The 20,393-nt window shown below is 39.5% G+C and overlaps 1 protein-coding gene across 1 annotated transcript in view; it reads right to left on the bottom strand.

Annotated features, from left to right (window-relative positions):
* The window catches only part of LRP1B (LDL receptor related protein 1B), a 1,653,255-nt gene that overhangs the window by 1,070,072 nt on the left and 562,790 nt on the right, over nt 1-20,393 (bottom strand). The window contains exons 4-5 of the mRNA XM_075529151.1: nt 14,808-14,930; nt 7,582-7,710 (exon numbers count right to left, since the gene is read on the bottom strand). Of these exons, the coding sequence (XP_075385266.1) occupies nt 7,582-7,710; nt 14,808-14,930 (252 nt within the window). The remainder of the gene's footprint in view (nt 1-7,581; nt 7,711-14,807; nt 14,931-20,393) is intronic.

The following is a 20,393-nucleotide window of genomic DNA, read 5'->3' as shown; positions in this document are numbered from 1 at the left end:
TAGTGGTTCAATGGGCTTTGTATTCTTGGGCCATTGCCAGCTTCAGCTAATGGTGGTTGTTAGCTGCAGTCCAGTTGGTCCCCAATTTGTATCGATCTCATGCACCACTGTCAAAATGCTGCCCAGTGGTGCATCATCCCTGTGATTGGTGTGGATCCGCCTTCACAAAGTAGTTAAGTCTCTTTAGAGAGAGTTCACACTCCTGAATCAATTAGAAATAAAACTGTCCTTATTTCCTGAAGTCGACTTTGGCTGCTACTTTTACTCTGATAGGATTTGAATGAGCCCATATTCAGCCCTGGGTGACCACAATTAACATATATTTTTATATAAAATTAATCTCACTAAAAAAGGCAACATAAATCCATTATTAGATTAGATAGATGATTAAGTAGAACACTACTTAAGACATCAGAAATTATATAGGAAATATGCCGAGGTGATTAAGTAGTAGGTGATTATTATATTTGATAGGTGATTTCAGACATCGAAAATTATATAGGAAATGTGCTGAGTGAATATTACTGGGTATCTATATTCTGAAAGTTTTTATTAAATCATTCTTTGTTCAGTCAATATTTTTGAATGCTCATTTTTTTAAAACATTTTATTAAGGACTCATACAACTGTTATCACAATCCACAGATACATCAATTGTGAAAAGCACATCTGTATATATTTTTGCCCTCATATTTTCAAAGAATGCTCAATTTTTAAAAGAAAAAGGAAAAGAGAACTGTGGCATTAGGATGAGAGGGAACACTCATCAAGAGTCACTGGTATGCAGATAATGCAATTTTGGTTGCTGAGAGTGCAGATGTCTTGAAACACTAACTGCCGACGAGACAAACACGCTTTCAGTATGGAGTACCCCTCCTCCCAAAGAAAAGAAAAATCCTTACAACCAAACTCATCAGCGAAATGCTGGTAAGTGGAGAAAATACTGAATTTGTTGAGATTTTGTTGTGCTTGGATCAAAATCAACACGCGTGGAATGAGCACAGCAAGAAGTTAAACAACAGATTGTACTGGGAAAATCTTTCAAAATGCCTCTTTAAAATGTAAGAAAGCAAAGATGACATTTGGAGAACTAAGATACAAGGAATTCAGGCCATGCTAATTTTAGCGATCTCATGTAAAGATGAAAACAGGAAAATGATTAATGAAGAGGGAAGAAGGATCGGGGCTTTGAATGATGGAGTTGGGAAGAATCATAAGCATACAATGAAGTGTCAGGAGAATGACCTCATGTCTGCCGGAAGAAGTGCCGTCTACACTCCTCAGGAGCAAGTCTTCCGAGACAGCATCTCCTGCATGTTGGGTGTGCTGTGAGAAGGTGACAGTACTAGAGGAACAACATCTCACTTGTTAGTATAGAAAATCAGCTAAAAAAAGAAAGATCCTTAATGAAATACACTCAAACATAGAAATAATGGTGAAGCTGGTGCCAAGTCTGGCATTTTCTGTTTGTTGTAGATTTGTTTTTTATGAGTTGGAGTCAATCAGCATCCTATAAGAATGGTGATTAAAAATCTTCCAGGCTTCAAATTGGGCCTGAAGTTGAAATGAATGGATATTTCCTATTGACATTTAAATTCTTTTAAATGTTTGGCACATGATAATATTTAAGTATGCATATTTATAGTAAGGTCACTTTTAAAGTTACAGAGCAAGTTTTACTCCTTTAGGAAATCATTTTGAGTCAAGAAACAGAGTGGCGAGTGGACAGTTGGACTACCCTCTCTTTGAATTTCTCCCAAAATCTGACAGAAATTATGATGCCTCAAATGTCATAGGCAATCTTGCTCCAATATGGAAAGGGGTTTTGTCTACATTGTATTGAATAACAAAAATAAAAAAGACTTTTGGCCAGCGTTGAATGCTCCCTCAAACTGCCACAAAACTCAAATTTGCCTCCTCATTGTAGTTACATTTTGAAGGTGCTCTACAGATTAGTTTTACTTTCGTTAATTCACTGTACTTGATCCTTGAACTAACTACAAGCTTTTCTTTCTTGATGTGTTTTGTTTTGTTCTTCGTCATTGGTTTGTTGTTGTTGTTTTATTGTCTGGTTGTATACTGTTGCTTTGTTTTCCTCTGTCTTATTTTCATACATGTTATTGTCTCTACAGGTCTGTCTAAATAAGACAAGCTGGATGAACTATTTGGAGGAAAAACAACGGGACCGCCAGTTCTGGGGGGACTTGGGATAGGGGGAATGAGGGGGGTAAGGAAGTGGTGTTAACAAACACAGGGACAAGGGAACAACAAGGGACCCAAAATGGTAGTGAGAGGGGAGTCGCAAGCCTGGTAGGGAATGATCAAGGTTAAGGTAACATAAAGAAGAGGTAGAGCTGTAACCCAGGTGGGACGGAGCATGGTAGTAGGGCAGGAGGAAAGTCAAGGGAGATGGAGGAAAGAGCTAAGAGTCAAAGGGGATTTATAGAGGTCTAGACAAAGACATGTACATGCAAATATATATATATATATATATATATATGGATGGGGAAATAGATCTATGTGTTTATCTTTATAGGTTTAGTATTAAGGTGGCAGAAGGACCTTGGGCCTCTACTCAAGCACTCCCTCAATGCATGAATACTTTCTTTTATTAAATTTGCACTCTATGATGCTAACTCTCCCGACACAAGTACTGAAGCCAAAGCAGGTGAACAAGTAAATATGGTGAAGAAAGCTGATGGTGCCTGGCTATCAAAAGAGATAGAGTCTGGGGTCTTAAAGGCTTGAAGATAAACAAGCGGCCATCTAGATCAGAAGCAACAAAGCCCACATGGAAGAACACACTAGCTTGTGTGATCGAGTGGTCCATAAAGGGATCAGTTATCAGGCATCAAAGAACAAAAAATCATATCATTGGCTGCACACCTCCATGATATGATCACCGAAGACAAACGGGTGCATAAGCAAATGTGGTGAAAAAGCTGATGGTGCCCGGCTATCAAAAGAGACAGTATCTGGGGTCTTAAAGGCTTGAAGGTGAACAAACGGCCATCTAGCTCAGAAGCAATAAAGCCTACATGGAAGAAGCACAACAGCCTGTGTGATCATGAGGTGCCAAAGGGACCAGGTATAAGGCATCATATATATATATATATATGGGGGAAGTGCAGAGTGGAGACCCAAAGCCTATTTGTCGGCCACTGGAGATCCCCTCACAGAGGGGTTTAGGAGAGGAGATTGGTCAGTCAGGGTGCGATGTAGTACCGATGAAGAACACAGCTTTCCCCCAGATCCTGGATGCTTCCTCCCCAACCACCATGAGCCGAATTCTACCTTGCACTACTGGATAGGGCAGAGGTTGTACACTGGTGCATATGGGAGCTGGAAGCACAGGAAATCCCGGGTGGATGATACATCAGGACCAGGGGTGTGAGGGGCGATAATGGGAGAGTAGAGGGTGAGTGAGTTGGAAAGGGAGAACTGATTACAAGGATCCACATGTGACCTCCTCCCTGGAAGATGGACAACAGAGACGGGGGGAAGGGAGACTCCAGATAGGGCAAGATATGACAAAATAACAATCTATATTATCAAGGGTTCATGAGGGAGGGGGGAGCAGGAAGGGAGGGGGAAAAAGGGGACCTCATGCAAAGGGCTTAAGTGGAGAGCAAATGCTTTGAAAATGATGAGGGCAAAGATTGTACGGATGTGCTTTATACAATTGATGTATGTATATCTATGGATTGTGATAAGAGTTGTATGAGCCCCTAATAAAATGTAAAAAAAAAAAAAGAACAGAGGGGGAAAAAAAGGCTAATCAACTACCTTAGAATAACTTAACTAGTTATAAATAATCTCCATATTAAAAAAGTACCTGTAGGGCAGCTTTGCACAGAAGGTGGCTGATGGAAAGGTAAATACTCCAAGTCACCTTTTATGTGGGGGCAGAAAGAGACACTATGCCTACAATAAAACTATTTATTAGATATCCTTTTATTGATATAAAATTCCCCAAACGTACATTTGCATTGTGAAGTCACTTTTTGAGAACTGCATATGCATCATACAATCAGTTCTAGTGCCACTTCCTCCTGGTGCCTCCATTATTTGCTACCCAGGCCCCTCCTCCTCTCTCCACAGCCTGGAGACACCATAGCATCTCCAGCCATGCTAAACTAAGCCAGAGAGAAAAATTCTTTCTTAGAACAAGAGAGACATATTTAAACCTGGAACAAATTCAGATAGGATGAAGCAGTTCAACCGACCAGATATCATCTAGCACCACATACCATAGTTCCCTCGTTCATAATCAAGTTTAAAATAATCTCTATCTGGTAGCAAAGCTGTTTGAGTCCCCAGACGGTCGCCAGAGGGGATCATCGCAGATATATTTGATACCAATGCCAAGGTCAGTCATTTAAAATGGCTTCTTCAAAGACTCCTCTTGGACCTAGCACTTGCTTTCTATTTTAGCTTTGCATTTGATGTGTGTGTGTGTGCGCGCACACACTCCCAGATTTATAGCTCTGGAATTCTGGCTTGCCCTTGGTAGAAAAGTCAAAATCCAATGCCTAGAGGAGAAGAATTTTTAGGAAAAGACCAGCCAATCCCAGTAATTAGGTAACTGGAAGGCGGGATAAAAAAGCCTGAAGAATGGACGGTCTAATTCTTATCTTTCTCCTAGTCCCACTCAGATACAGTCACTCTACCACAGAAAACTCCAGACTCAGGGTCACCAAGTCAATTCAGACGTAGAGCAACTCATCTAACCCAAACTCCAGGCCACAGGGGCTTAAACGTTACCCCTTGGTTATGACACAATTGCCCAATATGTTAACCAAACGTTCCCATACAACGAAAGTAAAAATTCGCCTCAGGTTCAGTATTATAGATATAACTTTACTTCAGTAACACTAATCTGTATCCTCTTGATTTACACAAATATATTGGTTTTAAAAAACATTATTTAACCTTTAAGCGTGTCAATATGTTATAACTGGAGTACATTAACTATATTATAGCCACTCATTTTCCTTAAGCTACAAACCACAGCAGGATTTCCATGGCAACTGTGTATTTTACAAACTGTGTGGGCCAATAATGTAATCATACGAGTGATCTAGAGGTGAAGGTATTTGTATATTCAATTACCGAGACATGCCTCATCCCTCTCTGGATACATTCTATTATCATCTGATGCCCTCACTGTGTAGTTAGAGAGGAAGTGCCTCCGTGCCTACGGTTTATTACATTACATTCTCTCTGAGTACCCGTAGTGATGTTGTGTAGATCAATGTGAACAACAAAGCACGAGTTTTCTACTTCTTTCACCCATCAATATTTTAAATCAGAACTCTCAGTGGTGGGAAAAGCAAAACATATAGCCTGGCCTAATTTTTTAAAAAATATTACCACTGAAAAATAAATAGTGCCTCATAGACCAAATCAGTAACTCAAAGAAACAAACTTCTAAGTAGAAAAGTTCATCTTTCTTTGTGAATTTTTATAATAGTCATAAATAATTAAATACATGCAATCTAGAACATGATGAAACTGTATGGTAACAAGCTTTACATAAAGGAGACCAGTAGCTGTTTGCTGCATTCGTCCATTACTGTACTAATCTGGCTTCAGGAAAGTGAATCTCATCCATGCCTACTTCACTAATTGGTAATGAAGTGGGAGGGGAATCATTAATTTACCAATGTATCATAATTTTAAAATGCATGAAATGGAACCTAATACTGGGGAAGTTAATAGAAGCCAGAGGGATTAACATATCTAATATCACTCTAAATTATTCCCAAACTAATGCAGCCAACAAAAAATTAGCATTACCTTATCGTTACTAGCATCCTGAGTCTATTTAATTTGTTACTCATCAATACTTCCTTAGTATTTCCTGTAGGCCGAACACAGCATACAAAACAGAGACTTTATTTATAGATAAAGGTAAAATAAAAGCAATTTTGAAATGTAAAATTCAGACACTAAATGGCAAAGTGATCACTTTTGTAGTTTTAATTAGGAAATGATAATAAGTATTTCCTTCTTTTCTTTCCTCCAACCTATCTTTCTTCCCTTCAGCCTTCCTTCTTTCTCACCCTCTTCTCCCTCCTTCCAGACAAATTGGTTTATCTCAGATTGTATTTCTGTACAGAAAACAAGGCAGTGGAATGAGATGCGTAGGAAGAGGCATGCATAAATTAATAAGACTTGGAAATAAGATAGTGACCCACGGAGTGTACACATGTTCTGAAAGAGAATAGGCAGGTAAGTTGCTTCACAATATTGGTATTGTATCTGAGTCCTGATGAGAGGGAGTGCTGTGCATTGGTTTTTGTTCCTCCCAATCCCTGTATCTTTGAAATGACCATGTTTCAAAATGTAACCTTTTCAGTTATTCCAGTTAATGTTAGGTCATACTAAAGTAGGGCAGGCCTAATTCCTTCTGAGTCATTTCTTCTGGAAGGTTTGCAGAGATGCAGAAGGAAAAAAACAGACATCCTTCTAAGACAGATCTAAAAGCTGGGAACTGCCAGAGATGGAAGAAATGCAACGAGGCTGAGAGAGCAGAGTTTTCTCAATATCCTGACTTTGGAATTTTAGCCTCCAGAACTGGGAGATCACACTTTTGTGTTCTTTACAGTCACATTCTTAGTGGTGTTTTATTGTGGCTGCTTTATCTAAAAAATCAAAAGAAGTAGCTCACCACGTGACTATAGCAGAGACGAGCGACATAGGAGACGTGCGACAGTGATGGAAGACGTCATGACCCAGCCAACGTGAAAGGCAAGGAAACCATTGCATTCCATGTGTTATGATGACAAGAGAGAGATGTGAAATATGATCTGACAACTGAATGATACCAAACCCTTATCATTTCTATGAGGAATTTAGATTTTATTCTCAAAGTGAATGAAAATCATTTAAGTTATTCAACAAGAGAATGACATGATTTGGTCATATTTCAGTAGAGGGGGAACCAGTTACATACAAGGATCTACATTTAACCTCCTACCTGGGAGATGGACAACAGAAAAGTGGGTGAAGGGAGACATCAGACAGTGGAAGATATGACAAAATAACTATTAATTATCAAGTGTTCATCAGGGAGCAGGGAGATGGGAGGGAGGGGAAAAATGAGGAGCTGATGCCAGGGGCTTAAGTAGAGAACAACTATTTTGAGAATGATGAGGGCAATGAATGTAAAAATGTGCTCTCCACAATTGATGTATGCATGGATTGTGATAAGAGTTGTATGTGCCCCTAATAAAATGATTTTTTTAAAAAGGACATGAGTTTGAGAAGCAAGACCAGAACACAGAATTTGGTTAAGAATCTATTGGAGTACTTCAGTAGAGGGGCCTGTTCAGTTCATCCATTTCTACTCCACAGGTCCTTCCCAATTGAAAACTTCTGATAATGGAGGGAGTTTTATAAGGTTGAACTGAAAGAGCTACTCTGGATTTCTGAGGAACGATCAGTGTATTAAAATGAAGTGAAACGTATGACTTTTATGACTTGGAAGCCCACATTGCCCTACCACAATTCTAATGAAAAGGAAGTTTACAAAATAATGAAATAAACTCTAGAAGGGCATACAAGTTCATGACTTACCGTTTTTAGCCTTGCAAGACTTGTTGTCTGGCTGCAGTACGTAGCCTTCCACACAACTGCAAGCGTACGAGCCGGGTGTGTTTATGCAGGTCTGGCTACATGCACCATAGCTAGTACATTCATCTTGATCTACAATAAAAATTGGCGTCATTTCTAAGTCATTATTCTTGGACATTTTCTTATCTCCTTGAATAAAATATCTTTGACAAACTTGGGCAAAGATCTATTGTTTTAAAATGTTAAGAGCCAGCTCCAAGGAGCGTAATCAAAACAACCTACCTGAGAGTCAAACTCATGTGGCCTTACTATTTACACAGATACAAGAGCAAATTTAATATCAAACCATTTTATTTACACAGACACAAGCACAACCTTAATATCAAACCGTTTTATTTACACAAACGCAAGCACAAACTTAATATCGAACAGTTTATGACATTGGTGGGGGACAGAACAAACATCCTCAAAGATTTTGCAAAGGTACCCCAAATAATATCAGTTCATTCAATTGCTTATGAATAAACTTTCTCACTATCTTCACAAAAAAAGCAGGCCAGTAACAGGGTTTCCAATCAGACTGAATCAGAGTGCAACGCACCCTTACCTAATTTAAAAAAGGACATTATTACTCATTCTTGAAAGAGGAAATTTCATCTTAATTAAATTTCACTTTAATATCTTGGTCTATCTTTTGCTGCTTCCCCCTTTCCTGCCCCTGGATTTCATTCTTCCAGCAACATGTGGACATTTCTAAACACATAAACCCAATGCCAAGAAATTGATTTCAACTCACAGTGACCTTATATAGAGTTGTTAAAATGAAATCTCCACTGGACTAGGAGGCTTTGTCTTCCCCTAGTGGAGCACTTGGTGGCTTTCAGTGAGAGGCCTTGTCATCAGCCGCACATCACCTACTCTATGAACATGAACCCAACCCAACCCAACCCATTGCTTTCAAGTAAATTCCAACGGGGGCACCGTACCCCCTCACTGTGTAGGTTGACAGGCACAATGCTGTCAAACAGATATGTCAGATGATGAGCAGCCACCAGCTGTCCCACAAGAGAAAATGCATCTGTCTCTGTACGCAGATGGGAGTTCTAGAAAGTGCTACCATCTTGATTGTGACGAATAGCGTCACAATCAATTTGATGGCAACCAGGAACAGATCAGTCATTAGTAACTAGGAAAGTGTAACTTCTGTATATTTTTATAATAAGCACTATTCTAAGCCCTGTAGAAACCAAAACAGAAACACCATTACCTCTACCTCTAAATGAGACAAGGCTAGTCAATTCTAGCTGTAACAGAATCATAGATGTGTTAGTCTGGGTACTTTAGAGAAACAAATCCACAGAAACTCATGTGTAAGAGAGAGTTTTATATAAAGGTTAAGTTCATATCAAGAAAATATCCCAACCAAGGGCTGCCCAAGCCCACAAGTCCAACATTTACCCATTAACTCATTTGTCTGACACCAATTCACAAAGTCCTCTTCCAACTCACAAAACACACACAATGACATCGACTGCAGGAGGAAAGCCGAGTCAGTGAACATGTAAGCATCTCGGTGCTGGCAAGGTCTCCACATGACTGCTCCAGCACCAAGGGCTGCATGCATGCGGCTCCTCCTTGGGGATGTCTGGCAGGAAGTGAGCCTTGCCAGCTGAAGCAGGGAACTGGCTAAGGCAGCTGCACCCTGGTCTGACCATCACAAAGCAAGAGACTGAAGAACTCGAAAGGCGAGGCTTACTAAGCCATTTATCTCTCTCTCTCTCTCTCTCTGACCTTCTATTAACCCCACATGTGTTTATCTGCCAGGTTGGCACAATAAACTAACTACCTCAATAGAGAAATGAGCAGATTTGTTTAAGACTGGAGAAAGAACATTGATGAAGCATACATATACTGAGTTTAAAAGAGGAGTCAGCTACATGATTAAACAAAATTCTAAAAAGTGATAGATGGACTAAACAAATCTACATGATAATGGGTTGATCCATGTGGAGTATCAAGCCAAGAAAATTAGTAATGTGTTAATTGTAGGCAACAGATTTTATTTTGAAGTAATTACACATTGAAATAAGTCAGGGGTGGTGTGCTTGGAGAAGGGGGAGTGGCCTCAACCTATAAGAACTGAATAGACAACATGTGAAGACTAATTATGGGGGATGGAAGCAAACAGAGGTCCAAATTAGAAGTAGACAATATAAGATTTGAGTGGAGGCAAGCTGAAAGAAGAAAGTGAGCTTGCAGTAGATCATTACTTTCGAAGGGTTAGGAGAACAGCCTTGAGAAACTGGGAGAGTCCATGCTATCTAATCTATGCGTACACTCAGAGTGACCCTATAGATCTGGACACAACTGCTCTCGTGAGTTTCTGAGACTGCACCTTTTTAGGGAGTAGAAAGCCTGTCTTTCTTCCATGGAACTGGTTAATAGTTTGAACTGCTGACCCTTGCCAATCACAGCATAGAGACAGTCTTTTTTTTTGCGCCCCAGAGATTGTAACTTTTTACAGAAGAAAGCTTGAACTTTCTCTCTCAAAGTAGCTGGTGTGTTCAGACTGCTAATCTTGTTAGCAGCCCAGTGCAGACTCACTGCACCAGGTTGACATTAGTCTTGCAGTATTTGGGAGTCAATTAACATAGTTATAGATTTAAAATATGAATGAATGTAAATGCACAAAGAGGAGAGCATTCCATCCCACAGAGAATGCAGGGGACATGAGAAATGCTTGGCTAAAACAAAAGACATGATGAGTCTCCCATGAAAAAGATGCCAAGAGGAGTCTACGAAGACAGAGTTAAGAAAGGAAATATTGTTGAGAATATATAGATTATTCAAAAGATTTGTACACAATGAAGAAATACGGTACTGAAAATGACCCTTCAATTCAGCTGGTAGGACATTTGTGTAGTGACTTTGGTATAAAGGATTTTGCAGGATGATTATTTCCCTAAATGACAGGTGGATTTTATTAACTAGAAAGCGGTTTTGTTGGACTGGGTCCATACATGGGATATGATATAATATCGTAGACCGTTTAGAAGCATTTGGCTCCCATTGCCTCTTAAAGATGAACTTGAAGATCAGTTGGGTGTCTGGACACCCATCTTGGAAAAGAGGATGAGGAGAGAGATGGTGACTGGGAAATGAGAGAGTAGCTGAGCAGAGAGGCCCATGGATTTCTTCTGTTCAGTGGGGTAAGTTTACCTGTTAAAAACTCCTCAGCTGAGAGATGGCTTACACGGTTCTATTGCAGATATCTCCAATTCCATTATCTACATGAAAATGGCTTGATACATTTGGAGTAGCAATCCAAGAAATCGAGTGTGTTTTTGTGTTGTGATGAAGTGATTCTTTTCAAAACTGTTCTGATATAAAGCTGTCCTTTTCAAAATCTTTATGATATTGTCTGTACTTGGAGCATTCTGATGGATCACCTGTATTTTTTCCAAGACAAAATAGCTTGTCCTTCGACAGTCCATTGTACTTTCCATATCCTTTGCCAGAACATTAATGCAGATGCACCCCTTCTTCTTTGGGCTTTGTGTTAGTCTGGGCACTTTAGAGAAACACATCCACAGAAATTCATGTATAGGAGAGAGTTTTATATAAAGGGTAAGTGCAGGTCAAGAAAACATCCCAACCCAGTGCTGCCCAAACCCACAAGTCCAACATTAGTCCAGATATCTGACAGCAATCCACTAAGTCCGCTTCCATCTCAAAAAACACATGCAACCATGCCGACTGCAAGAGGAAAGCCGAGTCAGTGAATGTGTAAGCATCTCAGCACTGGCAGGGGTCTCCACACGGCTTCTCCAACATCCAGGACTGCATCGGGGTAGGCCCGTGTGGCTTCTCCTCAGGGATATCTTGCACAAACTGCGCCTTGCCAGCTGAAACAGGGAACTGGCTAAGGCAGTTGCACCCTGGTCCGACAATCGGAGATCAAGACACCTGAGAACTTGAAAGGCAAGGCTTACCAAGCCATTTATCCCTCCGCCCTTCAATTAACCTCACATGTGTTTATCGGTCAGGTTGGCACAATAAACTAACTACCTCAGTGTTCCTTATTTCATGTCCAAGGTTCATCAGCATATGAGGTAATGGCAAATACTTTGGCGTGGGTCAGATGCTTCTTAGTTCTTAAAGTAACCTCGCTGCTTTTTGACACTCTAAAAAGGTCTTGTGAAGCAGATTCATGTAATGCGATATGTCTTTTGATTTCTTGACTGCTGCTACCATGTGCATGAATTATGGATCCAAGAAAGCAAAGTTTTTCACAACCCCAATCTTTTCTCTATCATGTCACTGACTGGTCTACTTCCCATTGACTTGCAATTCACACTGATGGCTGCAATCCCTGGTCTTCATCAGCAGGTGTCTCAAGTCCTTCTGGCTTTTAGCAAGCATGATTTTGCCATCTGTATATCGTAGGTTGTCAATAAGCCTCTGTCCCATCCTCATGCCACATACTTCTTCATATAATCCAGCTTCTATGATCATTTTCTCTGCATTCTGATCTGATTAATTTCTCTTCATTCTGACAAGGAAGTATGGTGACAGGATCCAACCCCGATTTTAAGCTGTGCAGGACTCCCTTGTTCTGTTGGCACCACTGTTTCCTGATCGTAGTACAAGCTTTTCAAGGGCACAATGAAGTGTTCTGGAATTCCCACTCTTCTGAAGACTAGCTATAGTTCCTAGGCTCCACATATGTGAATGTCTTGTCATACTCAATAAAACACAAGTAAACATCTTTCTGGTATTCTCTGCCTTGAGCCAACCTCCATCTCTTATCAACAAAGATAGCTCTTGATTCATGTCCTGTCCTGAATCTGGCCTGCACCCCCATGTCCATGTACTTATGAAACCTTTGTGGATATTCTTTAGTACAATTTTAGTTGCATGTGCTACTGGTCTATAAATTCAGCATTCTATTACAGCGGCTGGTGGTTGTCTTCTGCTGACCTCCTGCTTAGGAGCACGGAACCACCAGAGCATAAGTCAGTACAAATGAAAATAATGAAAAATTAGAGGGTAAATCAAGGATATTGCTATCAATAGCACTTAGAAAATCTGTTTTAGAGAAACCGGTATTGACTTCAACTGAAAGGGATAAATAACAAAAGCAAAGACCTATTATTTAGGAGAGGGAAGAAAACACAATGAATTCCTTGGAATAAAATTTGAAGGCGATGTTTGAGTGATGTTTTCTCTCCAGAATCCTCAGGCCACTCGGTGGGCTCCTGTGCCAGCAGGGAGGCTCATTTGTACTGATGCGTTCCTACCCCAACAGCTGGTCTGAGAGGCCCTGCCAGTACCACATAGGTTAAAGTTGCAGGGAAGGAGGCAGCAACCTTAGCACACACCAATCACTCTTTGGAAATTGATGCATAAATGTAATGACCCAGTGCTCTTCCCTCTGGTCAGTCTTGCCACACATTTCAATATTAATCAACCATCATGATAAGTGACTTAATGGATTGATTTGTTGCCTTTTCTTCCCTGTGTCATCTCCCACCCTACTGCCAAGAAAGGAAAAAAAATAAAGCAACCCCAAAACCCATAAAGCAAAAACTTGCACATGAATTCTTGTCTCAAGGTCCATTTCTGGGAGAATCCAGGCTTGAAAGGGTAAGAAAAAAAAAAAAAGATTGTTGCTTAGCTCAATGTGCTTTTTAAATTGGGAAAAGGTGCTTTTGCCTCATATTGATTTGCACTATTTTCAGGTTCCTTTAGCTTCCTGTCAGAATGTGGGCCCACACCTGTTTTCTATGAAGTAAGTACTTTTGGAGATAGGAAGCAATGGTTAGAGATAAGTCAAAAGTGATAATGAAATAAATAAAGTGTTGAATTTGATAAAGTCCAGCCACAGAGGAGGGTAATGATTCTTCATGGAGTTTTCAACTTGAATACTGCAGTTTTCTATGTTAGTCCTGTGACATGATTATGCTATCCAGGAGAGCAATATGATTGATGATTTTGTTTGCTTTTTCTCCCTAGCAAGCTGACACTGCTGTCACATGTAAATAAATCCTCAAAGTTGGACACAAAGGAATAGGCGTACCATTATATCTATTACTGCCTTTCCTCTGCCTTGAAGGACAGAGGAAAAACTATTTCTGAGGAGGAAGGCGTGAGGGTACAAAGGTACTTAGCTGGTAACTATTCACACTCCCCAGCCACTCTGAGAGAAAGTTGTGGTCACCTGCCTTTATAACGATGACAACCTCGGAGGTCCTATACGTCTCTACTCTCCCTGTGATCAAGTCGTGTGGACTCACAATGGTCCTAGAGGACAGGGTAGAACTGCCCTGGTGAGTTTCCAAGACTGTGACTCTTTATACAAAGCCTGGTATTTCTCCCAAGGAACAGCTGGTGGTTTTGAACTGCTGACCTTGCAGTTGGCAGTCCAACTCGTCCACACTACCCGACCAGAGCTCCATTGAGAAGTCATGATAGGGTACCTTCTAAGTCAGAATTGACCAGATTCAACCGATTATGACTTCAGGGAGGGCTAAGTCCTGCTCCGAACTGACAATCAAGATGGACAAAGAGAAAAAGAACTCATCTTCCATTGAAGGCCTTCCATCCTTCCTAATGTTAAGCAGAATAACTGAGGGTGGTTGACCTGGAGCAATTGACTAAGACAGAAAGGAGTCTAACTGTTCCGTTCAATAGAACGCCATGCCAGTCGGTCTGCTCCTCCTTGCTTTGCTCCTTGTGGCTTCTTGCAACTCCTTCCCTCTTCCATTGGCCAAGATGCTTGCCCACCCCCACCCTGACTGACTGGTGGTGGGGTGTGTGAACATAGGTGTTGTGTTGAATTACTGCACTGGGAGATGGGTGCCAACTTCCTCTACTTCACCACTGGCATGCCACCACAGCCAACACCGATATTGCCTATCCAGGGTTTATAATGCTGTCACCACTAGTAGCAGGGTCTGGGGTACTCTCGGGAACCCCTATATTCACCGAGTGATGCCCCGGGATAAATGTATATATTTCATGTGTGCACATGTGTTTGCTTAAGTGAGTGCCAACTCTCCTCTATCATAAAACAGAGTAATAATTAGTCAGCAATAGCATTTTGTGGATTATATGACAAGTTTTCAAAGTTGCTTAAGTTCTTAAAAATTTCTTACATTTCTGTTAGCTAAGCTTCCACCAGTACATAAGTAGATGAACTTAGAAGGGAAAAGCAAAATCCTAGTTACCTTTACAATGTCTTCCATCCTCTTGTACTTCAAATCCTTTGTCACAGTAACATCTTGTACTGTTTCTTCTTATTATTGCGCATTTATATTGACAATTCAATTCTTGACAATTGGGCAATAATTCTGCAGAGAGAAGGAAACATATTGTCCATATTAGATGAGTGCACCATATTTCATATTACATTTAAATATTATTTCTTATTTACTCAGTTCCTGTACTCTAATAGCATGTTTCTGATTGGTCGTTCAAAAAATTGCTGTAATTGGTATTCAAGAGAAACTAGATTTATTCCTTCTCAAATGTGTTGGTTTACACCTTTCTGAAGCACGCTTCATAAAATTTATTATCGATCTGTTTCTTCTCCAACTTCTGAGCTTATTACTTACATTCAAAAATCACAAATTCCTTTCAAATTCTGGTAACCGAAATTATTTTCAGAAGAAAAATGTCAACAGAGGAGTTGATTTCACAACATATGCCTCCTCTATCTGACTCATCAGTTGATTTTCTATCTTCTGAGGGCTTGTTTCGATCTACCAATGCACGCAGAACCTTCATAACAATCAATGTGAGTACATTCCATTTCAATAATTTATTTTCCATTGGTTGCATAATATTAGACAAATACTGGACATAATATATTTTATTACATGTGAACTCTTTTAGAGCAAATACATCATTGAAGCACAAGTTAGCAAACCCACAGAGCAAATTAGAATTCAATATGATAAATGCATGAACTAGAGATAAAATGACAGGAGGATATTCATTGCACAAATAATTTCTAACAGGAATAAATCTGCTAAACTAGAAAGCTGTCTGGATAGAATGTGTGACTGATTCTACTGTCTAAAACTAGGAACACTAATGGGTTGTGACAACACTGTTGTTTTCTCTTTTTCCTTCAGGAGGAAAAATAAGACAGAGTTTGAAGATTAAAGGTAAATGATTTAAAATGGGATGGTATTTCTGAGTAAATTTGGATCCCAATTTTTTAGCCTGTTACTTCCTTAGTAAACCCCATGGCCTATAAAAAAATCATGTTATTTGCAGTGGTTTCTGATATATGTCAAACCAAATGTGTTCAGAGTAGAACTGTGTCCCATAGGTTTATTTAATTGACTATTTTTTCTCAGCTAGGTTACCAGGTCTTTTGAACAAGGCATTTTGGGTGCATTGAATTTCAATGTGGAGCATATTTGCGGCAAATCTAAATACATCTAGTATTTGTGTGTGTCATCATGAGTCAGAAACAACTGCTCCACAATTTATTTTTAAACATCTACACACATTCCGTCCAATCACAGTCAAAGTCATCATCCAGATGCTGCTCTTGGTGCAGAGATACCTACCTCTTCTCACCTGTGCTAGAATACGATAAGAGCCTTCTCTCAACTATCATGCTCTGAGCACTTTAGATTGTTGTCGGCGTCATTGTTAGGTGCTGTCGAGTCAATTCCGACTCATCGCTACCATATGCACAACAGAACAAAACACTGCCTGCATGTCAGCGTCCTCACAATTGTCATTCTGTTTGAGCCCCTGGTTGCAGCCACTGTGTCAATCCATCTCCTTGAGGACTTTCCCAAAATATTTACTCTCTGACCCTTTTCAAACTTTATTGATGCTTGTATTAGCTCATCTTCTGTATGGGAACATGATTTTTTTAAACATAAAAAGTAAAACACTGTGACTTCATTTAACCCAATATGTTAGTGTTGTCCTATTCCTTTTTGAGTGAAGCAAAACAAGAAATGGACAAAAAGAAAAGCGCAAACACGTGTCCATCCCCACTGTGCCTCTACTCTTCTTAAATCCCATCAGCTTTTCACCTACACCGCTTCATAGAAACTCCCGATGCAAAGGAATCCAATCTACTTCCTGACAATAACTGGCCTTTTCTCAGTTCCCATCTTATTGTCTATCAGGTGTGGGTACCACAGCTGAGAACACATTTTTTTTCAATATACACTTGCCACATTCTTTCTATTTTGTTTTCCCCTAGTGATATATATGAATCCTTTTTATATGATTTATTACTGCCTATATAGCCTGTCATCTCCAAAAGAATTAGATCATGTTCCTTCAGAATATTCTTTGAGTTTGAGGGAAAATTCTGAGTCTGAAGAAAAAATGTCCGGACTACAGATTTCCCATTGGAAACTATTTTATGGTAACCTTAGCTACCCTCAAAGAATGAGCAGGTGTATTGTTGGGATGGGGAAAAAATTCCTTGGCACAACTTTCTGGACTTTTCCCCTTACTAATACAATCTTCAATTTTTTAAAACTTCCCCATAATAAGACCTAGTGATCATCCTATGTGTTTTAAGAAAATCTATTAATATTACACAACTGGAATTCCCCAAATAGTCACCTAAGCCTTCTGAGATGACCTCTCTCTGTTGAATTTATCTGACGCAAAATATGCCCCTGGAAGTCACTGTTTCAATTGTGCGTTTTTCAGCTCCTTAACAAGACTAACACAAATGTGTTGCTAAAAGAACTGATCTGTAGCCATCCACTGATTACAGAGACATGGTCAAACTTTTTGTTTCGTTTTATTTTTTGGAAAAAACCCACGCATGTATGAAGTTGACCCTTAATAGTAATAATTTTAACACCCCCTCTTTTATATACACAAATCATGAACAAATTAGGTGTGGATACAAGCTGAGAACAATTACATGAAGTTTGTAAACAAATGACATTAAAAGATAATGGAATTTTCCAACAAACCTTTAAGGTCCCCTTTTATGTGAGGTTTTAGTGGCAAATAATGTCAATAAGAGCCCTGGTGGTGCAGTGGTTGTGAGTTGGACTGAGATCTACATGGTCAGCAGTTCAAAACCACCAGCAGCAGCGAGGGAGATAGACTGGGTTTTCTAGTCCTGTAAACTGCTACCGTCTCAGAAACCTACAGGGGTCACTATGAGTCAGCATTGGCTGGGTGGCACTGTGCTTGTTTGTTTTGGGTTTAGTGACAACAGCAACAGACCTGAACGATCTCTGGAACCTTGTATCAGTCTACATGCCCATACTTGTACACTGCAGAATAGAAAACTAATGGTGGGGTGCTGGCGTCTGATGGCACAGCAAATGTATTACAGAGCTAGTGTTCAAAAGAAGGACAGGCAAGCCCCAAAGATTATGCTCTTCGTCAGCTTTCCAGTTTTCACTGTACAACCAAGAGTTGGTTAGGTCTAACTATGGTATATCTTGTTTTTATTTTCTTTCTTCTTGTCATCCTAGGCTTAGGAATATGTTAGAGCTATAGGAATTGTCTTAGAATTTTGGCAAAACAATGAATCAACAAACCATAAAATATCTTAACTTTAGGACGAAATTTACTGCTCTCGGATGTCACTTCTTGTATATTAAATTAAACTCGGCCCTAAAGATGGTTAATTCACCTGATACAGTAAGGTAATTGAGTTGTCAAATTATACTTAATTATGGTGGAGTCAGTCCAAAATTAGCTTGAATTACAACATAGTTTAACATTTATTGAGCACTTGGTCAACACTAAGCTATCTACTTGGATTCCCAAGTTGAAAAAATTTACACAAATGGAGGACTTAAACATAAGTGTAGAATTAAATGGGGTTACATAAAAATGACAACAACTAAATCACATACATACTTATATATGTGTATATATAATTCATGGCAGAAAAACACTCATCTTAAATAAAAATACCATTATGATTTAGAAAGAGGATAATTCAACCAGGTAATGAAAATGGAGTTGATATTTAAGAAATAGTTAAGACTTTTAATCTGTACTGGAACTTAATAATTAAGAAGGTGGTCAGTAGGTAAAATGTATGAGACTACCTTCCAGACCAAGGTGAAAATGTGAGCACATTGAGAATATGGATATGAAAGCATACACAATATATAAGCAAGGGTGTGCTGCTTAACCATAATGTTGGATGTCGGAAGGAATGGGGCTAGGGATGATTGGGGTCAGAGCAAGGTGCATTAGCTCCTAGGTTAAGTGCCTTTCCTGTTTTGACCATGGGGCGCATTTTTGGTTATTGAGCAAAGACGTGATATCCTCAGACATGTACTGTTTGAAACTATGTAATAGCAGAGGGTAGATATCTATGAATTTAGAAATGGCAAAATTGTAAAGTAGAATGACAGATACTTGAAAGGAGAGGTAGCCAAGAACTTGGTGAAAACAAAACGACAAGTAATTAACAATACTAACAATCAAATGGATTAAGCACAGCAGGAAGTCTGGAGTGTCAAGAGGATGATCCCATGCTGCCTTTGACATGTTTTTGCTTAGAATGTTGGCAATATAATGGCAAGCAAGAAGTTCACAATATATACTGAATATATACTGAAATCTATACTGAATATATCTTGTAGTATAGCAACAATGAAACATACATCCTTCCTCTAGTTCTTGAATGCTTCCTCCACCCCCACCCTCCACACCCAGTATCATGATCTCAAGTCTTCTTTACAAATCTGGCTGGACCAGAGCACATACATGGGTACAGATCAGAGCTGGAAATACAGGAAATCTAGGACAGATAAGCCCCTCAGGACCAATAATAAGAGTAGCAATACCAGTAGGGGAAGGGGAAGGTGGGGGAGAAAGGGAGAAATGATCCCAATGATCTAGATATAACCCCCTCACTGGGGAATGGACAGCAGAAAAGTGGGTGAAGGGAGACATTGGTCAGTGTAAGATGATAAAATAATAATAATTTATTAATTATCAAGCGTTCGGGAGGGAGGGAGGATAAAAAAATAAGGACCTGATACCAAGTAGAAAGCAAATGTATTAAGAATGATGATGGCAACAAATGTACATTGTGCTTGACACAATGGTTGCATGTGTGTATGTATGCATTGTGATAAGAGCTGTATGAGTCCCAAATAAAATCATTATTTAAAAAATCTCTACAGAAGACGTAGGTTTGGGAGTCACACACATAAACTTAGTAACTGAAGGCTAAAAAGTGGAGCAATTATGCTTTTGAAAGAATATTTAAGATGCCGACAAACAGCTTAGAAGAGAATGTCTACCTTTAAAGGGCATTCAGGAGAGACTTAAATAATACCCCCCAAAAGATGAGTGGTTGGATATGTTAGCGGGCAACAAAACCCAAGGAATAAGAAGGGTTGTTGAAGAAGCTGAACAAATAAAGGCACACGTTTGGAGATGTTCACCTGCAGGAAAACCAAAAATTGCACTGAATTTCCTTAATGGGACCATTGAACACCTATAAAAGGGGTGTCAAGGGAACAGGGAGGTCAGATGCAAATGCAATGAAGAATTGAGCAGAGGAAGCAGGTATGATTTTTCAATAGAAAACATACATAGTCTTATAAGGCAAGAGAATGATGTTAGGGGTATGAAGCAATGTATTACATCCATGACTGTAATACAAACATACTAATTCTGTGCTAAATGTATACTTTCTCCATATAATGCCCAAAGCAAAATTATTACTCTCCTCTAGCTCAAATCAACGAAGAAACTTTGCAGACTGCTTGTCCCCGCTTCCTCCAATTTCCAAGTTAAAATATCAACTATCCACTCTGAAAGACACATAACCTTTGAGT

Source organism: Tenrec ecaudatus, chromosome 13 (assembly GCF_050624435.1).
Source record: "Tenrec ecaudatus isolate mTenEca1 chromosome 13, mTenEca1.hap1, whole genome shotgun sequence".
NCBI classification, from domain to species: Eukaryota; Metazoa; Chordata; class Mammalia; order Afrosoricida; family Tenrecidae; genus Tenrec; species Tenrec ecaudatus.
Note: the sequence above shows the minus strand (reverse complement) of the source record. Positions and strands in the feature narration are given on the sequence as shown.